The sequence below is a fragment of the Epinephelus fuscoguttatus genome, linkage group LG13, assembly GCF_011397635.1.
Source record: "Epinephelus fuscoguttatus linkage group LG13, E.fuscoguttatus.final_Chr_v1".
Lineage (NCBI taxonomy): Eukaryota > Metazoa > Chordata > Actinopteri > Perciformes > Serranidae > Epinephelus > Epinephelus fuscoguttatus.
In genome coordinates, this window is record NC_064764.1 from 41,987,728 (window position 1) to 42,011,010 (window position 23,283).

General features: G+C 43.2%; 1 protein-coding gene across 3 annotated transcripts in view; it reads right to left on the minus strand.

The window, feature by feature from the left end:
* Positions 1 to 223: 223 nt before the first annotated feature.
* Positions 224 to 23,283, minus strand: part of LOC125899308 (protein FAM124A) — a 38,981-nt gene continuing 15,921 nt past the window's right edge. For 2 of the 3 annotated variants that reach the window (XM_049593502.1, XM_049593503.1), the window contains 2 exons: positions 12,178 to 12,935; positions 224 to 1,762 (listed from right to left, as the gene is read on the minus strand). In XM_049593502.1, coding sequence (XP_049449459.1) covers positions 941 to 1,762; positions 12,178 to 12,935 — 1,580 coding nt within the window. In that variant the 3' untranslated portion in view covers positions 224 to 940. Of the gene's footprint in view, positions 1,763 to 12,177; positions 12,945 to 23,283 lie in introns of all 3 variants that reach the window. The other variant, XM_049593501.1, reaches the window with a different exon arrangement.

Below are 23,283 nucleotides of genomic sequence, written 5' to 3' on the forward strand. Positions count from 1 at the left end.
AAGAGTTTAGCTCGTCAAATGATCACCTAACACTCACAGGCCTTATGTAGTGATTTTATTTATTGGTTTATTTGATTAAGACCCAATATAAGCCCTACCCCATATATAAACACATATGGTTATGGTTAGTCTGACTACTGCAGAGTCATTTTTTGCAGGAGTAAATGAAGTATGTAACCTTTCCCAATGAATACAAAAGCCAGATGTTAGTGGGTATTTTGTCCAGTGGGAAAGGGGCCGAAGACTCCAGGCTCCTGTTGCAAAACACGTGATACAGTAAGCACAATTTGGTGTCACGTTACAGCTCAAGAAGTTTGCATTTCTAACATATTCCCCTTAGCTGACTATCTGTAAAAATCATAGACTGACTATTGTCTGTAGAGTCACGCCATTTCCAAAGGAGCTAATTAGTGAAAAGCACTTTTTAGCCAATGTCAAGCCGAAACTTACCATGGCAATTTGGCCACCTTAAGAGAGCCACCTTTAGACTCATCATACCTTGCTAATCCACTTCTGTTTGTGGTACAACCTGACGCTTTTCCCTTGAGGTTTGGATATCTTTAATAAATAAATTAAATTGATGCTCAAATCATAAAACCAGTTTGAATAAATGCTTTAAGATAAAATGGACAATCAAGGTCAGAGTTGCCTTAATGTTGCTGAGTGAAGCACACATGATGGAGAAACATTTATTGAATAGTGCATATACACAGTTCTGTGATTGGTCCTTTTTAAATGTGTAATATTTACTTTATATAACCTGACATTTATAAAGCTGAAATCTACAAGCAAAGAAAGCAACATTCACAAACACATGAAGATCACATACAGTTGGTGCTCCAGTTCCTTCTGTCACTGTAATTTTAGTTCTACTTTCAAACACCAGGGGGCAGAGTTGAGTCATGACTGGCCATAGTAAGTCCTCTCAGCTTGTAACAGATCAGATGTAGAATTCTTGGTCGTCTTCTTCCTCCTTGTCTACCTCTTGAACTGGAGCACTGATAACGCTGCAGCTGTCAGACTGGTTTAAAGAAACGTCACTCAGAGACGGAGAAGCACTTGTGTTCACACTGGTGCTGTGGATACGTGACCCAAACAAGGTGGAGGGAGTGCCACTGGTGGTAAAGCTGTTTGGAAGCCGTCCCAGTGTGGCGGCCCTGTCGGCGTTCTCTGGGATGCTGGGAGAGAGGGATGCGCCGACGTCTTCTGGTGGCGCGGATAACGGCCGAGTCTGTGGCAGGCTGGATTTGATGTACGCAGACACCACCGTGAGGTCCACAGTGCTGCTTGGGTTCACTTTGTTCCCCGTGTCCACATCTGTCTCCTCTGCCCCGATCAGAGCGTCCAAGTTGAGGCGGAAGGGCGGGATGAGGGAGGAGCTCCTGTTGAGGGAGTGGCTCCTGTGATGGTGGGGGCTGGGAGATGGTCCAGGAGAGGAGCAGGTGGAACGGGAGCTGCCTGAGCCCAGGTTGGGGAGAGAGAAGAGGGAGCCAGACCGGTGGCCCCTCCACTGGGACCTCCAGGTGTCCGGGTGGTGCTGGTCAGGCCACTGGTCCTGCTCCTCCGGCTCCTCACAGACCAGAGTTTGGGAGCTGTGGGCAGTCTGGACTCTGGAACGGGACATCGCCCGGTGGTGGTGACGACGGTTCCTATAGGAGGCGGAGCTGCGGGTGAAGGTGGATGGAGCCGATGCTGACTGGGTGACAGAGGATGAATGGATGTAGCAGGGATCCTGTTGGTGTTTGAAGTGTGCTCCTTGGACCTGAGCAGGATGAGAAGGAAAAATAAACAGGATTATATACAACAGGATTTGTATGAAACTTTATCAGACAGTCTGAGGAGAAGTTTTAGTCCAGTTACACACCAAAAAAGGCAACTCAAAAAGTCAGAAACTTTGTCTTTTGTAGAATAAATTTTAGTAGTAGTGGTGCACAATTCATGCATAATATGCGACACAAAGATGATCATTATTATTATTTGTTACAGTATTATCAGTAGTGTTTGACTCTGTGAGAAAAGTGGAATATTAGGTGGTGATTCAGAGGTCAGCCCAAAAAAATGTTGGCCTTGTACGTTTCTGCAAACCATGGACATGTTACATTTTTATGTTTTATATGTATCATATTAGTGTTTCTAAAGTGACGTAGTTTATGAACTGACTTTGTCATCAGGAGGTGAAGGGGATGGAGGATTCCATGTCACCTGGGTGAGACACCTACTGAGCTGCAGACCACTGTTCAAGACCAAACAAAACCAGTTGTTCTTTAGTTATCGCTGTTTTTCCTCTGGGGACTGTGCCACCCAAAAACTGGGTATATAAAGCCAACACTTGATCTTTTCCTAACCAGAACTAAGTGGGTTTTGTGCCTAACCCTAACCACGTGGGGCCTCCCAGTGGCTCACCTGGTAGAGTGTGCGCCCCACATACTACAGCTGTGTCCTACCTGCAACGATTCCAACCTCAGGCCCTTTGCTGCACATTATCCAATCTCTCCTCTCCCCCCTTTCCTGTCACTTTGTCTGCACTATCTGCACTATAAAAGTCAACTTGATGAAACAACAACAACAAAAAGTTCATGGTGTAGCATTTGGGTTGAATTGCACTAGCAACTTCTACTTGCACAAAGTGTGTTTAAGTACAAGTCGCCAGTCAAAGGCAGGTAACCTCTGTTTGCAATAAACTCAACAATACTCTTTTCCATCAACTGTGTAATAATTGTTTCCTCTATCTTATAATCTACCAAGAAAGCCCAAAAATATCCAGAGCCTCCAACATCTCAGGGTGAATCTCATCCACTCCTGGTGCCTTGTTACTGCAGTTTTTTAACTCGAGTCACCTCTGGCAGAGAGATGGACAGGGCTTTCCCTGAGCCTTCCCACAGAGGGGAGTTCCTTCCATCTCCAGTTATCCCCTGCCTATAAACCCCGTCTTTCCCTCCTGACTGAGTCATCTGACAATCTGCCAGAACAACTTTAAAGGCTGACTGTCCCTCTGTGTGGCTTTCCAAAACTCTTCCTACAACTGTTTTCACTTCCATGACCTTCTGGAGTCTTTCACCTTTTAGCTTGACCGCCTCCTTCACAGATCTTATGTTAATAACGGATAAGGGAGTCATTACTCACGAATCATTAGTTTTGATAAAAAATTTAACTGCAGTGACAAATAACCTAAATAAACAATGTTTTACTTTTAGATCATGTCTCTTGCCTTATCTGATCTCTCCATCATATCACACACAACTGGCCCTTGAAGGCCACATTCTTATCCTATAAATGCCAGTTTATGTACAGGAAATGCTGCATTCATGGTAGTTGTGCTGCTGCAGTGAAGGCTTTTGTTCAGCTCGTTTAGACCCAGGTCCACAATTTCCCACAAGTCTGGCTGAAGATTTCTGATCCACCCCTCTGGCAGATTTTGTTGTTTCATACTGCCGAATTTCTTACAATTACGCCATACTCTGCCTGAGCTTGACGGTTCCTTCATGACCTTTGCCACCGCAGTATATTCAGAATATTTTGTTTGTTTGGAGGACTGCTGCGGTAAAACAGCATAGCAACTCTCCCACGCATGTGCCGAAGAGGTGGTTAAATCTGAGGTCAAAGGGGTTACAAAATAGGAGGTGCATATTCAAGACTATTAACTTCTCCCTGTAGGGCTCTCGTGCAACCAAGCACTCTTCACGCAACATGCAGCACTGCAAAGCAAAGGAGGAAGGGGTACAAGGGAACCCCGGGGTTTAAAAAAGCCCCCACAGGCCCCCTTTTCTCAGCCAGGCCACTTTATGAATCACAGCAGCAGCTGGAGAACTCATCAGAGTCCAGACAAGCCTCATGTGTATCACACCTCCATTTATCGACCAAAGTCTCTTAAAACTCAGACTGCTGTTCAGAAAAGCTGCTACACCACAAATCTCCAGTCTGATCATCATCCACTAACAAGTCAGCTCTGTTTTTAACATGTGAGGCAGCTGCAGCAGTATTCATTTCATCGCTCTGTCAGTTCAGTTTTCTCGTCTGTGTTTTCCTTCGCTGTGAGTACTGAAACGCACCGGTCCCTCCTCCTCACCATGCTGATAGTTTCTCCATGTTTCTGTTCTCATGTCTGCTCCATCATCCGGCCTTCTAACCAAACAATACAAGCAGAATCAAGAACTTTCCACTCAGCAGCCTCAAGGCAATTATTTCCAAGAACACTGGGATGGAGGAGAGTTTTCCATATGTTCAGGTTAAAAAACAATAAATATCATGGAAGCAAATCTCAAAGTTTCCTGAGAACAAGAGTTAAATAAATATATATTCTTAAATATAAATATTCTTACTGATCATGGTGGGCTGAAACCAAATATTCATACAGTGCATACACCTTCAACTTCAGATGTATGACCCCCCAATTCATCACTTAATGCCTGCCGTACATGAGAAGACTGAAAATACTTTGAAAAGACTAGAGTATTTAGGCACACACTTAGATTGGGCAAAGACTTCCATGGTCACTATTTGCTCGACTAAAACTGAGAAATATGACTAACAATTCCTTACATGTGCACAACAACTGTGCGCACATAACTTTTGAAACACATGATAAAAGTATCTTTAAAGATGAAGTTGTACAGACAAACTTTACATGTTAGATTTTGTCAGCTCAGCTTGCTGCCAGCCCCTGTTGGTTAGCTTTTAGTGGGAGGAGTCTGTGGGAATGAGAGGTGAACCATTTCAAAAATTAAAATTTCTCACTAAAAGTGCTGGTTGGTGGATCAGATACATGCAGAATTAAACACAGACTCTTGTTCACGTCACCGTGTTTGCTATTGTAAATGTTGTTGACAATGTTCACATCATTAACCTTAAGTATTTGCACAAGACTAAAATGTTATCATCATACCAAACATGTTTGATTTTGTCTGAAAGTCAAGACAGGAAAAAGGCATCTCGGACCATGTTGAGGCTAATTTATACTCCCTTTACATACGTAAATAGGTACATGCGTTCCAACATCACTGCCCTCACACGTCCATGCTTAATTTATGATGGCATAGATACAGGTAATAAATCACACTAGAGGGTGGAGTCAACGGAGGTAGCATTGCAGACAGTGGTGGTCTGTGCAGCCATTACATATATTCTTTTCACTATGTTACTGATTAGTTCTGCCATTATTAAAATTTCTCCGCCATCTCCTATGCTCGTATCTTGCTTGAGCTACACTATACTGCCCCCACAACTCTGGTGGTACTGCTTCATTTCATTCATATCTGTAAGCCTTCAGAAAACGCGCACAAATACGGACGAAATGAACGCAGAGTACAGACAGAACGCCTTGTTCGTGACTGATGTCTGTAGCCACGGGGGAGAGGCGAATTTTGTCAGTTTTTCATAATCCAGCAGTTGGGAACATGACAGGATCAATACTGCATGGCATAAATAAAGATGTTGGCCTGCCAGATACATGGCATGATTTATGAAATCTTTCATTACGTACAGCTGAATGAGTCACAATGAGTCTGACTGTGTATAATGTATAACTGTATTTTAGCAGAATAACATTACAAAGATTCAAGTTATTCAAGTTAACAAGTTATTTTAAATCAAACAAACTCACCTGACAATCAACAGGCAACTGAACTGAAGGAAACAGCCTGTTAGCTAGTTAGCAGCTTGTTCCCTAAGCTAGCACACTGTCATACAGTCTCTCCGAAATCCACTGCAAAAGTAAAACATTTTTTAACGTAGTCAAGGCAAATTCCAAACTGAAATGTTGCAGAGGGGAGGAGTTTTGCAGGCACATCAGATATCAGAGATTCCCATAGGAATGAATGGACTTCCAGCTGACTCCTCTCCATACACATACTGAAGTGAAATGAGGCAGAGGGCTCCGTCTGTCTCCGTCTCTAAAAATAATCGATCATGGAGCACACACCAACTGAGGTGGAATTCTTTTTTTTTTTATTCGACATTAGAAATATGTCTATGACAGTGAAATCCCTTGAAGTTGATTGGTGTAAGGTCGGCATACTGTAAGATGGAATGCATACGGAGAAAAATTAAACCTATAATCTGTGATAACACTGAAAGCTCATGCCAAAAGAGTATAAAAAAGCACAACAATGTGAGACCACTGACCCCAGTGTCTCTATCTATAGTAACAGTGCAGCTCGTTAGGGAAACAGCTCATTAGAGGGCGGCTGATTTTGTGAGTGTCTCGTTGAGTGGACTGAATGAGAGGCGAACAATCACACCAGCTCTCATTATCTGCTCAGAGCTTTGCTCCCTTTGATGATGTGTGTGTGACAGTTTATGCGATGTTATTGAGGTTACAGCGGAGTGGGAAGAGTGTGTGCAAAGAGAATGTGTTATGTTACATAAATAAGATTCATTTGTGCCATTTGTCTGCTCACAGGTTGCGGCTGCAGGGTGTGCACACAGAACCTGCTCTTGTCCAGCGTCAACTCAGACATCCAAAACAGCGACACTGTACAGCGCATCAACATATCCATCCGGCTCACAAAGACAGCCTGAAATGACTGCAGTCAAGTCCAATAAACACTTTCAGGTGAAAATTCAGGTGAAACACAACCTTATTTAGTGTCTTATTTTGATACACAACCTGACAGTGTAATTTTGGGTAAAAAGTTGTGGTACAATTTTATCTATTTTTGCCTCTCAGTGAATAAGGACCACTCTTTATTCTTTTAATAGCGTTCACCATTTATTTCTTTACCAACACATTGTGAAACAATTTGGGAAGAATGGCGATCGACTGGTATGGGAACACCAAAAAACATCTAGAAAGCTGGCTGATTACAGGAACCACCTGCATTTCAATTTGAGATGCAGGCATCACAGGATCATTCCCAACAGCTTATGCTTGGGCTCCACCGTGAAAGGACACAAGGCTGCAACAATCCATCAGATGGCTCAGAACCAGCTGCACAACGAGAGTGAGACAGATCCATTTCACCACTGATGCACTTAAATCGAAGACTGACCATATATTTAAGGAACTGACAGCAATTCTACCCAGTGAAGTCCTGGAAAATGTCTCTAAGTTTGTTGAGAGGGCACAGACATCACAACACACTAAGGGCAAGGAACGACAGACACGGACATTCCTGACACAAAGTCCTGACTTGGAGAAACAAGGACAACAACACAGCACGTCTGGACATTTATGAGAAGTGGTTGAAAAACTTATCAGACAGCGCGCTCACCCAACTGGAAAAGGATGTCCTTGACAAGGGACTGAACTTTGCTGTGACACCAGAACAGATACTGGTTATAGATCTTATCACGGCAACGGAGTCAGCCATCAGAAACAAGTTGGCAGCCACAGAGGCAGAACAACTGAGACTTCAGCCGCTCTCGCTGATGCAAAAGCACCTCCTGCCAACCTCACCATCGAAGAAAGGAAGGCTCTGGCATCACTGAGGAAAGACCTGAACATCAGCATCTTGCCGGCAGACAAAAGAAGATGCACTGTGGTGCTGAAGACAACACGACTACCTGCCGAGACACTGAGGCGAGATCTTACCAATGGCTATAAAGAGAAGGTTATGGACTTTAAACTAAAACTGGAAAAGGACAAAGTCATTGACAGACCACTGTTTTATCGACTCTACCCTGGAAAGGCTATCCTGTGCATCTATGGACTCCCCAAGACACACAAGGAAGGAGCACCACTCAGACCCATCATCAGCAGCATCAACTCAATCTCCAAACACCTAGCTATGATCCTAGCTCCTCTGGTTGGTAACACTCCACACCACACCAAAAAACTCTCAGGATTTTACCAACAAAACCAGAGAGAACTCTGGACTCTGAGGAAACTGTGGTATCATACGACATCACTTCACTTTTCACTTGCATTCCCACCAAAGAAGCAGTAAGGCCAGTGAGAAAACATCTGCTACAGAACAGCACTCTTTTCAGCAGAATCAACTTCACCCCAAACCACATTTGTGACCTGCTTGATCTCTGTTTGACCACCACCTACTTCAAGTACAGTGAAGGTTTCTACTGACAAAAGCACTGCTGTGCTATGGGCTCACTGGTGTCCCCTATAGTGGCCAATCTCTACATGGAAGATGTGAAGAAGAGAGCTCTGACCACCTTTACAGGAACTGCTCCTAGCCACTGGTTCAGATATGTGGATGACACCTGAATATTTTTTCGGATATTTTAATAATATTTTCTGGAAGGTTTAGAAACATTTGTTTGGATATATTTTTTCAGACATTTCATACACATTTTTTCAGATATTTTAATAATGTTTTTTGTGTTTCTGTTTTTTGTCCTCTATACTCCACCATGTCCTATTTATCCTTCTCTCACTCTGTCTTTTGCTTCACTCTGAGCCATGAAGTGGTTTTACCGCTGCATATTTATCTCTCCCACACAGGAAAGAAGAGGCAGTGAGTGTGTGTCAGCTGTGATTTGAAACTTAATGACACTTCAGGGAGCCCAGAGCAGAGCAAGTTTGTGCCTGTGGTTTTCCCAAAGATGCTGCATGTCAACTGCACGTAGTTACTGAAACTGTTCTGTGCATGTTTGTGTGAAAGCCTGTGCGCCTCCATCTGCTAATACGACATGACAGGATCTGTCCTGTTTTCTGTGAGGACAACATGTTACAATGCCGGCGAGGAGACGCAGCAGGGGGTGCTGGGTAATGAGGTTGTTGACATGGCGATGATCAGACCTTTAAACTTCAGTTATGTTGGGATGAGCCAGGTCAGCCGGAGATCCGACCTCAGCTGGATAACAACAACAACTACGCGCGCGCACACAGCGAAGATGAGAGGATTTGTGATTGACAATAAATGTAAAAAACTGATTGGCTTCACAGTTTGGTTTCAAATCAATCTCCAGAATATTAACTATTCTGATAATCAGTTGTTTTCATTCATTTCCTTGTTCCAGTTGTTAAAATGTTTGATTTCTTGCTGTTGTGTCAGATGTAACAGTTAATAAACTGAATATATTTAGGTTTGGGAGTGTTCTTCAGACACTTTTAAGACATCATCTTGGGGTCTGGGAAATTACGACTGGCATTATTTACCACTTTCTGACACTGCCCAAAAATACAGCACAAAGTACTCTGTATAAACCTGATAAAACACTCAACAGTTCCAATCAGTTCAGATTCTGGGGCACTTTTGGATGAATTTAGAAACTTAAGTTTAGTTTCCAAATGTGACAAGAAGAAATCAGTCGCCTTCATCACTACGAGGTTTAGTACTGTATTATTTAGAGCCACCGACCACGTCACACCAAACAGAATAAATTAGACAACTACAATTACCGCCTTGCAATTAAATGCCTCCGCTAACCAGTCTAAGGCTGCTGTCAGCCCTAGAGTGGTCTCCTCTGGTCTGAATCAGGGACTCATGTTGTTCCAAAGTTGTATAATTGCCTAGAGTTGGTTGGTGTTCTCACGGCAGCATTTACAAGAGGACCAGATCAAATGCCTTGTGTGAGAAAGCTGCTCTTGATTGGTCAGAATTTCCATGTGGGAAAAATCCAGGAAGTAAAGCAAACGTTGAAGAAGAGTACACTTGCAAGATAAATGTGACACTTTCTAATGTCACAATGGAGGGACAACTACGCAGGTTGATTTTAGCGCTGCTCATCGTGGACTATATTGCTGTCATTGTTCATTTTAGTCAAAGCATACAGTTTGAAAACGAGGCAAACGCGGCTCCAACTAGAAAACAATGTTTTGATGCATTGGATGTGCTGAATGTGCATATTAAGGCAGTACAGGAGGAGGTGCACATTAATAATCCTCCAGGACTGTAACATGCTCATGTTTAACTCAGTGTTTGAATGTTTATGAATTCTTGGCCAAAAACATGTTTTGTGAGGTCACATTGACCTTCAACCACCAAAATCAATCAATTCTTACACAATACGCGCAGGATTTTTAAAGGATTAGTTTGATGCTGGGGGAAATACATTTACTTGCATCGTGGCCATGAGTTAGATCGCCTGAATAAATGTCAGCATTGTATGTTTCTGTAAACCACAGATACATTACAAATGCATCTGTGCTTTATTATTTAGCAGATATGTTGAAACTTAACATTTATTTATGTTTCAACAATGCTGTGGTGAGGTTAAGCCACAAAAATGTCAAGTTATGGTTAGGAAAAGATTAAGTTTTGGCTTAAAACATCCACTTTTGGTGACACGATCCTGGCTGGAAATGCAGCGATGACCTTCTTAACCCACTGGTTTTTTTTGGTTGTTAATCTCAAACAGTGATCTGCAGCTTGGCAGGCATCTCGCCTAATGTAACACCATCTACCATCCCCTCCACCACCCAATGACAAAGTCAGCTCATATACATATGAAACTATTAACTACTGTTGTTGTCCTGCCATGTTTCTCCCTGATGCTGCCAGGCAACTGGCAAAAGCTGCAAATCAGAACTGAAGTACAGAGAGTTGTTGACTAGAGATTATAAACTGTCTCAGCGTGGTCACTTCCTGTGAACCGGCAGCTTTTTACAACATTGACGAACGGCATGTTGCAAGAAGTTGTATGTTTCAACTCATCTCGTCGCCAATCTAAACTGGGCTTCACAGACAGGAGAGACTTGCTAACCACTTCCTTGTGTCAGACGTGACATGGTGTAATGCAGTTGCAGTGTTATAGCACAGAGGAGCACATGACTTGAGACCAGGTGGCTGTTAAGCATCATGCATATGGTCCATTGTCATGACAGATTAGCGTATTGTTTTACTCGGTGCTGTTCCAATCTCAGTAATGGACTGTTGCTTAATCGGCTTGAACTTTCAAAACTACTTATCTACCTCCGCCTGGACACACAGCCCTCTGAAACTGATACCCTCCAAACAAGGACCTGTGTGTGTGTGTGTGTGTGTGTGTGTGTGTGTGTGTGTGTGTGTGTGTGTTCATTCACACACACACACACACACACACACACACACTTTCTTTGTGTGATCATAGTGAAACAGTTAAATGTGCACATGCAGTCTTTTCCAGTCTGGATGGATGGATGGATGATGGTGATGGATACATTTATGGCTGGGTGTGTTAAATGGGGCTGAAAATTGAGGAGACTCAGAGCTGCTCTGTCTGCTGTGTGATTTTGTTATTTTTGGCTGCAGAATCTGCGACATCCATCTCTGAACCATTTTTCACTTATTCTTTCATCCAAGACACTGACTTTTCTGCTTTCTTGTACGCAACACAGACTGTAAACAGAGTAAACTGTCCCTCTCTCTGTCTCCTCATTTTGTCCCACAACTTGGTGTCAAGTTCATAAGCCCCTTTTATGCCTGCCTGTTAAGTAAAAACAAATCCTCACTCATCATCATGGACTTTCCACGTCCACATATGACGTCCAAGGTACCCTGGGTGTGTTGGTTGTTGACGTTCTGGGACGCCGTGTCAACTTCAGCCTGTTACATGCATTGTCTGTTTTCAAAATACACTTCTGTTTTCACAGGAAATGTACAGTTTGATACAGTCTCTTTCAAAATAAAAGCACTGCGTCGCTACAACACTGTGAATTGGTTTTTATTTTTTCTTTAGCCGACACACACGTGGTTACATTTAGCCAACACACACGGCAGCACAGATGTGATGTTTTGATGATGTTTAATGTGTGTGACTCACCATAGGAGAATTACAAATAGCTGTTAGCGGCTAACTCAAAGAAGAACAGCGGCTGTAAATGTCTGCAAATTAGGAAAACAGAGATTTGGGAGCTCCTCTGAGCAGACGAGGAGATCAGCCGCCATAGAGCAGGGACAGTTAATGAGTGTTATTGACACATTAATGCCATTGTTGTTGTTCAGAGAGCGCTGCTAACATGTATGTTTTGTCACACTGAAGAACAACACTGTTGAGTTACATGTCATAACAGTCACGTCTGTCTAAAGCGCCATCTCTGTGTAAAAAGATAAAACTTAAGATACTGATAGATTTGTTTTGATCTGAGTAAACTGGGGAAAAACTTCTTACTTCTAAGCCTTCTGCCTCAGGAGTTCTGAGCACAAGTGTGAAATGGTTTAGAAAACGCCACATGGTACCAAAAACACATCACTTGTTCCTCACCCCAGGGGATAACTTTTCATTAAATCTATCTGAAATCAGTTGAACCATTTTTGGGACGAACACAAAGTATTAAAGACGTAACCAACAAAAAGCTCTCACCTGCAGCAAGATCTTATTTCCATCGTAGTCCTCTGTCTGCCAGCGGACTTCACTGATTGGGCTGCAGGGGTGAGGCAGCAGCGGCACCAGCGTCCCGACGTCTCGTACCCTCACCTCCATCACTGCTGACTCCAGCACCACCGGACTCTGACCTCGCGGGAGCCTCTTAAATGATAACTGTATCTCCATATCTGGGTTGGAGTACACCACAAAGAAGCAGAAGTCCTCCTTCTTCTGCGCTACCCTCCGCTGCAGCAGCAGCTTGTAAAGCCGCACCATGTCGGCGTAATTTTCATGTCGGCAATAAACAGTAAATCGCACAATTTCTTTCCCATAATGGACCTGCCGCACGGCCCAGAGTGGTGTGCCAGCAGACAGAGTGAAAAAGTCCTGACTGCATGGTGTCAGCGGTAACATCCGCCGGCCATTGCTGACTTTTTCAGTGTGGTGGTAGCGCCAAGGCGGCCTCTGCAGAGCGTGGTGCAGCATCAGAATCTGCTCCTCGCCACCGTACGCCTCCTGGAGGAAGAGGATGACCGCCAGGGCCGGCTGGCAGGCTGCAACCGGGCTGCCATTTTGATGGTGCTTGGGCCGGGAGACAGAGGCCCGCTCTGAGACCCGGAAGAGCTGCAGCTCAGGGTGAACCCACGCCAGCACAGCATCGGCAGCACGCTGCAGGAACTTGCCCTGGCCGGGGTCGGCGATGAGGTGGACGCTGACGAGGAAGGGATCCTGGAGCTCACCCATGGATAATTCGCCTCCACACACAACAGCATCAAGAAAAGACAAGAGAGGGCAGAAAGGGCAAGAACAGAAATGGGATGAGAAAGGACACAAAATTATCATCAGCTTGTTAAATCTGGCATTGTATCAGACAAATAAACCCTGTCACCTGGAAAATACGTAGTTTAACATTCAGTGTAATATCATTTTGTTGCATCATATCTGTGCATGGCACCAACAGCATCCTCATCCTCACTGTGACCTCGTCACATGTCCACGTTTGGTCATGGACTTTCCACGTCCACATATGGCGTCCAAGGTACCCTGGGTGTGTTGGTTGTTGACGTTCTGGGACGCCGTGTCAACTTCAGCCTGTTACATGCATTGTCTGTTTTCAAAATACACTTCTGTTTTCACAGGAAATGTACAGTTTGCATACAGTCTCTTTCAAATTAAAAGCACTGCGTCGCTACAACACTACTAATTGGCTTTTTTTCTTTAGCAACACACACGTGGTTACGTTTAGCCGACGCACACACGTGGTTACGTTTAGCCGACACACACACGTGGTTACGTTTAGCCGACACACACACGTGGTTGGGTTTAGGAAAAAAGAACAGGATTTGTCTTTACAATCTCACAGGAAGTAAACAATGGCCTCCTGAGTGAAAGTCAGACAAACATTATTTGTAGGTCTGTGGATGCAAACTCAGTTTCACATTTGAAAGCTTGATTCTCTATTCACCCATCCACCACTTCACCCTCCACATCCTTACTTTACATCTTTCCATATGAAGGAAACATGACTTTTTCTGCACGTCAGATTCATTCAAAATGAACATAATTCCTGATGTTTTCTTTTCTTTCCTTTGTTTACCTCTTTGTTCACATCACTTTCCTCCCTCCTTCCCACACATCCCTTACTCCCATCCATCTCCATTTCACTCATCCACATCTTAACTCCATCTTTCTCCAAGTCTCTGTTTACCTTTCTCCCCCTCCGAGCCTCCCTCCTCTCTCCCCTCCACCAGACCCATGTGGAGCAGGGCTCCTCTGTGGAGGCTCATTATTGCCATTAGGAGGTCATTACTGAAGCCCTGAGGAATGTTTCAGACCACAGCAGGAGCGGTGCATTGAGGTGTAGCCTCCCCCTGAACCCCTGACCTGGAAAAGCTCTGCATCCTGACACAGGTACCACAACACCACCACTGACTCATCCCTACATGTTACATGTACAGACTCACACCGTATCACCTCATCTCCATGTTCTCTCATGTTCCTACGGTCTTTATCTGACCTCTCGGGGGACTTGTCCTATTTCGTCTGTGCTTTCAGGCACTTTGGGAAAGGACACGCAGTCTTCGTGTCCCTGGCACAGCCGACTGGTGGCTGCTGCCAGGATCCTTCCATGAAACAGAGACGCCAAACAGGAACAGGTTCAGTCTCATGGGTCCCGCTGGCCTTTGCAAAAGGAGAGTTTCTACTTGACCACAGAGGTGACATTTTCTAAATGTTAAGATCAGGTTACAAGGAAACGCTGCTTAAAGGTGGCCATTAGAGACGTAACGACACAGAGTGACACACGAGACAGAGTTCACAGTTCGATACACTTAAAATGTTTTCAACTAAGTCTGAATGAAAGCAAAGTGTGACGGCAAGAATAAATACTTCGAACCATTTCTTAGTTTTTAATAGTATCTATTTGTAAAATGGTGATTTGAGACTCTTAAAAAATGTCTCTACATTATGGTTCATTTGTGAACTTAGTTTAAATGGGGCTGAAGAATGAAAACACATTTAAGGACGTCCCCAGGATGTCTTTAAACAGGTTAAACTTGGGCTGGGCGATATAGCCTATAAATAATATTGCAATATTTTGAGGCTATATCACGGTACAGGACATAAATCATGATATTTAGAAATCTCTTGTAAACTACTGTTGACTACTAAAACACAAAACTACTTAAACTACTGTTACAATAAAGTAATAATAAAATAAAGTACTGTTACAATTAAGCTAGAAAAACTATTCTCATGATCAAATTATAGTACTGTTATATAAAAGGTAAATAAAGTTAACTAAAGTACCGTTATATTGAAGTTAAATTAAGTACCATCATAATAACAATAAATAAATGTTAAACTATTACAGCGGTGCCATTAAACTGAGGATTTACTCAACAGTCGTACTGTGTATCCTGCACCACCTTGAATGCTCACACACTATCGAGGAGACAGTGGTCTTGTGTCAGTGTGCGTCAGACGCTTAAAAAATGACATGACAGTTTATATTTGATGTTTGATGCCTTCATTTTGTAAATCGTGGAACAAGCCAAGATACATCAGGCATAATCGATATATATCGCCCACTGCTAGATTAAGCTGATGGCAATAGGTTAGTGAAGATGGCGGACGCAGCAGCTCTTGGCTCTCCTAATTTCGTTGTACTTGTTCCTGAATTTGTAGTACTTGTACAACGACAACGGCTTTCTATTCAAATTTTGTCTTTAAAGATGTCAGTTTTATATTTCAGATTTAAAAAATAAAAATAAAATCAGTGTCAGAATTTTCAGGCTGCAGCTGAGACTTGAGTTTATAGTGTTAATACTGATGTAATTTCACAGCCTCTGGTTTGTGTAAATGAAGGAAATTAGAGAATTGAAAAAAATGAATAGACCCTCAATTCAGATAATGAAACTCTTTAACTTCTATTAGTTAGAACTGAAACTAAACCTGAATAGATGGAGTGAGGGGATTTGAGAAGAAAGCAGATTTAACGTTGGATTACGATTCAATAAAACAGTCAAACCCAACTTCAACACAAAGTGTCCTCGTGTGGCTGAGGAGATAAATACAGCAGGATCAAGAACTGCAGCTTTAAGCTGGATGCCAGGGCACAGACGTCCTGATGCCGCACACGCGCGCACGCACACACACACACACACACTGGGCACCATGCTTATTAACGACTGCCTGATTGATCCCATTAGAATCAATGTCTGTCTCCCTAACATGTAGCTGCATCGAGACACCAAACACGGGGATGATAGGGATCTTTAAGGGTATTTACTGTCCAGCACATCGGACTGTCACACAGACGGCTTCATTTCTCTGCAGTACGATACACACAGTTCCCACAGCGTCGACTTCTGCCTCGTTACAACTGATGACAAACAGTAAAGCAAACAGAGCCGCAGAAAGCGAGATGTCGTCATAAACTCACTCTTTTACATTTCCATTCCACTCCTTTTATTTAGCCTTTTCTTTTTGTTTGTTTACTTGGCTTGTCTCTAACTTTTCTTTCTTCTCCTCCACTCCTCCTTTATCTCATGTCTCATCCATCTAAAGTTCCTGGGAGTCGGTAACTAAACTGACTCAGGGATTAAAGAAGAATCGAGGTCAGGATCGAGGCCACAGACAATCTGAGGTCCACACCCTCGTTTATTTCTGTCTGATCGCATTAGAATCAGAAAATATCTCCTGAGCATCAAACTGACATCCAGACCAAAACCACTATTTGAACCACGTGGATGATTGGTGTCCAATTGGATATTTAAAATCCTTCAAAGAAACCTGAACCATTGCCTTCAACAATGTCAGTGCCAACATTTAAAAATCATACATGCAACTAATGCCTGCCGTACACCACAAGACTTTGACGAGACTTTTAACAGACTCAAGTGTGACATGTAAAGACAGTGTGTGTTTTCAGTAACACACTGTAAGATTTTTGCATGATCTTACAGAGTCATTAACTGCAAGACTACAACTAGATTCTTCTTGAGATCCTGCTCTTGGTGCTGAACATTACACCAAACTCCTTTTTAAGAAATATGACGTATTAAGAACTCCTTACATGTCCACAAAAACACTTAACTGTAGAGACACGAGATAAAAGGCGTCATATGTCGACAGAATTCTTGTCAGTTCAGCACCATTTTTATCCATAAAGAGAAACAGTATTTTTTTGGATTTTGTTGCTTCAACTCGCTGCTATTTTAGTGGCTGCATGAATGAGAGGGGTGCTGAGGACAGAAGACAGCTGGACCATGTGGTGCGTACGGCTTCAAGAATTACTGGACCACCATTATCGGAAATCTACAAAAGAAGATCCTTAAAGTTTTAAAGACACGTCTGACCCGACGAACAACCTTTTTAATTTCCTTCCTTCTTACAAAAGATTAAGAAGCATTAAGAGCAGAACATCCAGGTTCCAATAACGGCACATCCTGAAGCTGACGCTGTCCGCCTCCTTAACGTTACAAACAGCAGGTTAAAGACTTGTGCATTAGGACAGATTTTTAAATGCACTTGTACCACTTTATCTAGACCAGGGGTCAGAAACCTCTACTAAGAGCCATTTTTGACCAAAAATAATTAAAAGAAATCTGTGTGGGGCTGCAAAGCATATTTGAGACTTATAGTGAAGGTAACACAGAATATGAAGTCTAAATGAGCACAAGGTGGCGACTGTGCAGGGCGCTCTTTATGATTATTTGGTACTTTTTGCAGAGCTGCAGTGAAAGCAAACTACTCCACTACCAACACATGACTAAATTCTCTATTTTATTCCAAGACTTTTTACTTTTTTGGATTTGGCATCCACAGCTAACCTGCTAAGAAGACTCAAGACGAGCCACTGCTATAGAGGTTTGGCAAAATTTCGAGGAATGGTGGCAGCCAGTCGATGGATTTTAGTTGTTGAAATGCTAAAATGTTTTTTTTTTTGTTAAATAGGGTTCACATTTTCACAGTTAGAGTGTAAGGATTTCTTTAGGCCTACAACACTGATAAATGAAAATGTTAAAAAAAAAAAAAAGATTGCCTACCCCTGATCCAGGTGCTAGTTTATTCAAGTATGATGCTTTTATGTGTTGGATCGAATTTTACCCATTTGTTTATTATGGTTATTTTATACATATGGAGATTACCTATCTGTTTTTTATTTTTGCTTAATGTATTACATGCTTTATGAGTGAGGGATCGTGCTTTATTTGTCTAAGTGAGCTCTCAGACACAAATTACAATCATACTGATATGGCAGTTAAGTATGGACTTTAATCTTTTGGGGTAACTACAGCATTTTACAGCTGGTTGGTGGTTGTTGGATTCATCCACCACCCCTGTTGTCCCACTGCATTTCCCACCGACGCCAGCTGGCGCCATTAAACAGTAAGGGCAACTGGCCGCGTGTCATGCTGATGTGAAAGGACGGCTTTTTTCGTCAGTGTCTGACACTGGAAGTCACGGACTAAGTGCTGGATTTCGACGACTTTGGAATGAGACCAGGGTGGTTTTTCCAAATGATTTCTCACTTGACTTCTCCATCCTCTCGTTCCAACCTGTAGAATATGACACGGCCACTGATGTCATCACAGTTTAAAGTTTGGGTGAGGAAAAAAAACCTGCTATTTTTTGGTTCCAACTGAAAACCAGCTGTTCGGGATTTGAATTTATTTTTGGTCAAATGCTCTGAACGGTTCAGAGTTAGATGTGGAAACCAGAACAGAACTGTTTCCATGCTGGTGGGTAAGAGGTGTTAGACACAGAAATGTTGGAAAATAAGGTCCAGTTTGAAAAATACCAAAGTTACCCTTTAAAACTAAACTTCTAAATTGAGGAGATTCACAGTTCCATGTGTCACAGACACAGCAGAACATTCTCTCCGTCACATACAGAAGGAGCTGAGTATGTTATGGAAGACTAAACCAGAAGATACAACTGAATACCTCGTACATTCAGGCTTAAGCTCTCCTCAGCAATAAGCTTTAATGGGGAGCTGGCACACACAAGAATAAATTAGAGATTAAGTCACCCCAATCCTGTGAAGGGAATGAAGGGGGTTTGTGTGTAAAGCTGTGGGGGAGTGCATCTCTAAGCTCTTAATCCACTCCAGTCTTCAGCTGAAGCTGATGTTCTGACTCGACTGTACACACTGTGTGTGTGTGTGTGTGTGTGTGTGTGTGTGTGTGTGTGTGTGCGTGCAACCATCCCCAACACACACACAATCACCCTGCACATTCAGACGGGGCTGTCTTTGTTAATTCTCACAGACTTTTACCTTCGCTGTGTGTTTGAGTGTTAACCAGCAACACATGCTCGCAGCCATGCGCTCTGATGACGACGTGAGATAAAACAACACGCCTTCTAGTGGCCCCTGCACATATGAGAGTGATTAGCAGCGAAAACTCAACCAAGGTCTCTGAGTGTGTGTGTGTGTGTGTGTGTGTGCGTGTGCGTGCTCTCAGCTTCAGCTAGCTTGGCCCTCAGTGTAAGTCTAAACAACTGAAGGAGGAAATTCAAAACGGGGCCCCTTTTTGTCGTCTGGTAAAAAGAAAAAAGTTCCTGCACTCATGTCGGTTGGAGCCGTGTCAGGTCCATTAACATGTTAAGTCTTGACTATAATGTGAAATAATGTATGTTCAGTGAAGCCTTTCAAAATGTTATACACAGAAGTTTTACTGTGACTGTGCCACGTTATCTTTTCTAAGTCATCCATGCACTTTCTGCCTATTCTAATAAGGATCGTAGGGGGCAGAGCTTATCCCAGCTCCTGGACAGGTCACCAGACTATCACAGGGCTGACACATACAGACAGACAACCATTCACACTCACATTCACACCTACGGACAATTTAAGCCCTGTTTCCACCGAGCGGTCTGGTACAGTTACATGTTTCCGTCTCCACAGTGAAAGTTGTGGATGGTAGCAACAGAAGCGTTCCTTAGCGTCCCCATGTTTGGTCCCCCCTCTGTTGGGGTACCTAGCACACAGATCTGGTACTAAAAGGTGGAGCTAGAAACCCTGCAGTCTGATTGGTCAGTAGAGGACGCTCACTCTGGTTTTATGTAACCTCTGTTCATACATCAGTAAACTACAACTATAAAATGAAAGAGAAAAAAATAACTTCATTCACTGGGCCGACTGCCGACAACTTTTAAGGTGGAACGTTAACTTGTAATGTTACTCAATGCATGAGTTGATGACGTGAATCCATCAGCACACCTTAAATTTCACTGTGACAACTTTGACCATCACTTTAGTTTTTATATGACACACACTTTTAGTAATGACTTTAAAAATATAGATTCATTTGGAGCGGATTATGTGAAGGTCATATATTCTAATCCTCACTTCCTGTGGGCTACAGCAACACTAAACCCCTGAGCTTGCCTGAGAAGGACTAAATGCACAAAGCTGCTATTTTGAAATATCCCATGGAGAGAGACTCTCACTGCAGCCTGTTCTATTTTGTTGTGAAAATGTGGGCGTGCAGCCTCGTTCTGTGGACGATAAACCAGGTGCAGACTTCCATCTGTGTCACCGCTGATGAGGAAATACAGCGAGTGCTGGACGGAGCAGTGAGTGACAACAACCCCGCCCACATTTAAGAGGACTGTCTGAACACACGAGGGTCTAGGTACCATGTCTGAAGGCTTACTGCTGGTTCCAGAGGTGCTGGACTGAAAGGGTTTGAGAGTCATCAATTAACCTGCCTGTCTTTGGACAGCGGGAGGAAGCCGGAGCACCCAGAGGAAACCCACGCTGACATGAGAGAACATGCAGACTCCGCACAGAAGGGTTAGAAGTTAATAAATTAACATTAGTATTCAATATGTAGCCAGGACTTCTGTCTGGGGGGCCAGTGTACTGGGTACCCTGTATACAAAGGTGGTATCCTTGCTGTTCGATTCCAGCCCGTGGCCCTTTGCTGCATGTCGTCTTCTCTCTCTCTCTCGCTCTCCCTCTTTTATGCTTCAAACCTGTCCTGTCATTACAGGCAAAAAAAGCCACAAAAAATAATCTTAAAAAATAAAGATTTAGGTCTGCAGTAGAAACAGGGGCTTGGGGCTGTGTGTCACAGGGAGGGGAGTGAGGTCAAAAGTATTGAGAGACAGACTGACACATTGTTCCATGAGTACTTGCTGACGGTAAAAAAACAAATCAAGAACAATATCAGCCTTATTGTTGGAGTCTCTGTTATATGAGAACGGCTTTGAGACATTACAGTGCTGCTGACCTTAAAGTTTCCCAGAAGATAAAAGCAACGAGTTCAAAATGTGACGCCGCAGTTTTCTGGCTTCAAACTGCTGCTGGTTTGAAACTGAAGACTCAGATAGATTAGACAGGTTACGACAGACTGTTGTGGGGAAAGATTAGAAGGGAAGGCTTAGTGAGGCGACCGAGGCCAGTCAGCACGGCGAGCCCAAGTTCATGTGTGTCATGTGACCTTCACAGACCTGGGTCAAAGCAGTCTGGCTTAGTTAGAGGGACAAAAAGCTGAAGAGGTGCTGTGACCCTGTTTAACTCCAGTTTAACACAAACAGTGTGAATAAGGAGTTTCTCATGGCCTGAGGGTCACACTTCAGGCAAACCCCCAAATCAGGTGAGAGTTAAAGGGACTTTCAGCTCCCTAAAACTGTGAGACTGTATAAAATAAGGGCTACAGTTCATGTACTGTTCATCTGATATCACTGTTAACACCCTTAAATTAAAGCTGAATGTCATCACTTCAGCTTCATGGGTTCAACATTTTGGACGTGATCCACAGTGGATCCATAGAGAACAAACCCAAACCTGCTGTGCATTATTTATTTTGTTTTGATTTTAAAAGACACCCAATCCGAAGAAGACACTCGAACTGCAAGACTTGGTCCACAAAGACCTTGAGGATAATTAGACCTCGTCCAACATGTGATGTGTGCACCATTTAACAAGCAGCCATGTTACAAAAAGTGGAAATACATATTTAATCCAGAACTTAATGTTCAAAAAAAAAAAAAGAGTTTCTGTAGCGCAGGATACACTTGAATGCACCCACGTATCAGACACTCTGACACAGACTTTTGAACCTGGTTCAACGGTCAGGTTCATGAAAACCTCTAAATTCAATCCAAATGAAAACCAGGGCTGAAAAATGAAGCCAGCATGGAGGTGCCAAAACTGCAGTTCGTCTAATGTCCACTTGAGGCTGTCTCCAAAAGTGAGTCAGTCCTCACAGACCTCCAACTTTACAGCAGAAATAAACATGTTTACAGCCTGGTACAAAACAGTTTAGGTCTCCGTAGCTCATTGCCAACATTAGCCAACAGTTATTAACACGTTTTATGACAGTGTCTGATGGTAGCCGCTGCTTCTGTGTTAGCTCATGCTAACCAGGCAGAGATAGCAGGAGGGAAGGGGCTCATGCAGACGGTCCTTAAGCGCTGCATCAAACAGCAACAACATCTAACCATCCGCAATCAGCTGTCGCTGCCCCCCAGCCATCACAAATAAATTCTTACGCTCGGGGAAACACTGAATGCTCATGATAGTAAGCTCTGAATCCAAGACAGCATCGCAGCTATTTTGGCAACTTGCCCCCACAATTCATTGCAAAAAACACCTATAAACAGTAACATGCATTGCAGTTTTTTTCAATCAATGGGTGACGTCACGGTGGCTTCGTCCATTGTTTTATACAGTCTATTCTTCAACCCTTAAGTCATTGCCTCATGTCTAACCCAATGTGCTGGAGCCAAAACACATTTCCAAGTGAAGACGCCACTGTATGTGCACTCAGTGAGCACACACTTACTAATTCATTAACATAAAGAGCCCACAACAAGGCTGACAGACAAAACTGCTTCACTAAAACCATTAACAAACAGCTGACCGCAGCGGATTCAGCTGAGATCAGCGCCTCGCAGTCCAAACCTTATTTTAGAGGATGCACATTTGGTAACACTTAATCCAAGCTGCCTTATGGCGGAGCCTGGAGCTCAGGCTCTACGTTCAACCAGGGAGGAAGCACCGGGAGTGTGTGTGTGTGTGTGTGTGTGTGTGTGTGTGTGTGTGTGTGTGTGTGTGTGTGTGTGTTGAGCTGTTACGGGTGGTCCCTGATCCATCAGGTGCTATTCAAACTGACTGTGCTGAGAGTGCTTTGGCTGACATCACAGCGAGTGGTTTGGCGTGTAAAAGGATCCTCAGCACTGTCCGTCTCACACAGACGAGTGCGTCGTCTTCCCCAGAGTGTGAATACGAGTCTGTGCTGCTGAAAGGTAAAGAGGTAGCTAACGCTGATACCCAAATACCAAATGCAACAAAATGTTAAACTGAGAAAATGGATGTGAACAAATACGCTCAGAGCCTTTTCTTGTGAGTTAAACGTTGTGCACGGGGACTTCAACACTCCACAACACAAAGGACCTGCACACTCACAAAACATGAAATGTGCATGTATGTTTCAGGCCCTTTAATGTGGAGTAACATCTTATCTTGATTTTTAAGTTTTAACCACTGATTATGACCTTATTTTATTTCTCCTGTTTATTTCTACTATTTTATTTACTTTCTTTTTTATTCTGTGGACTTTTAAATTTTTTTTGTTAGTTTGTTCCGTC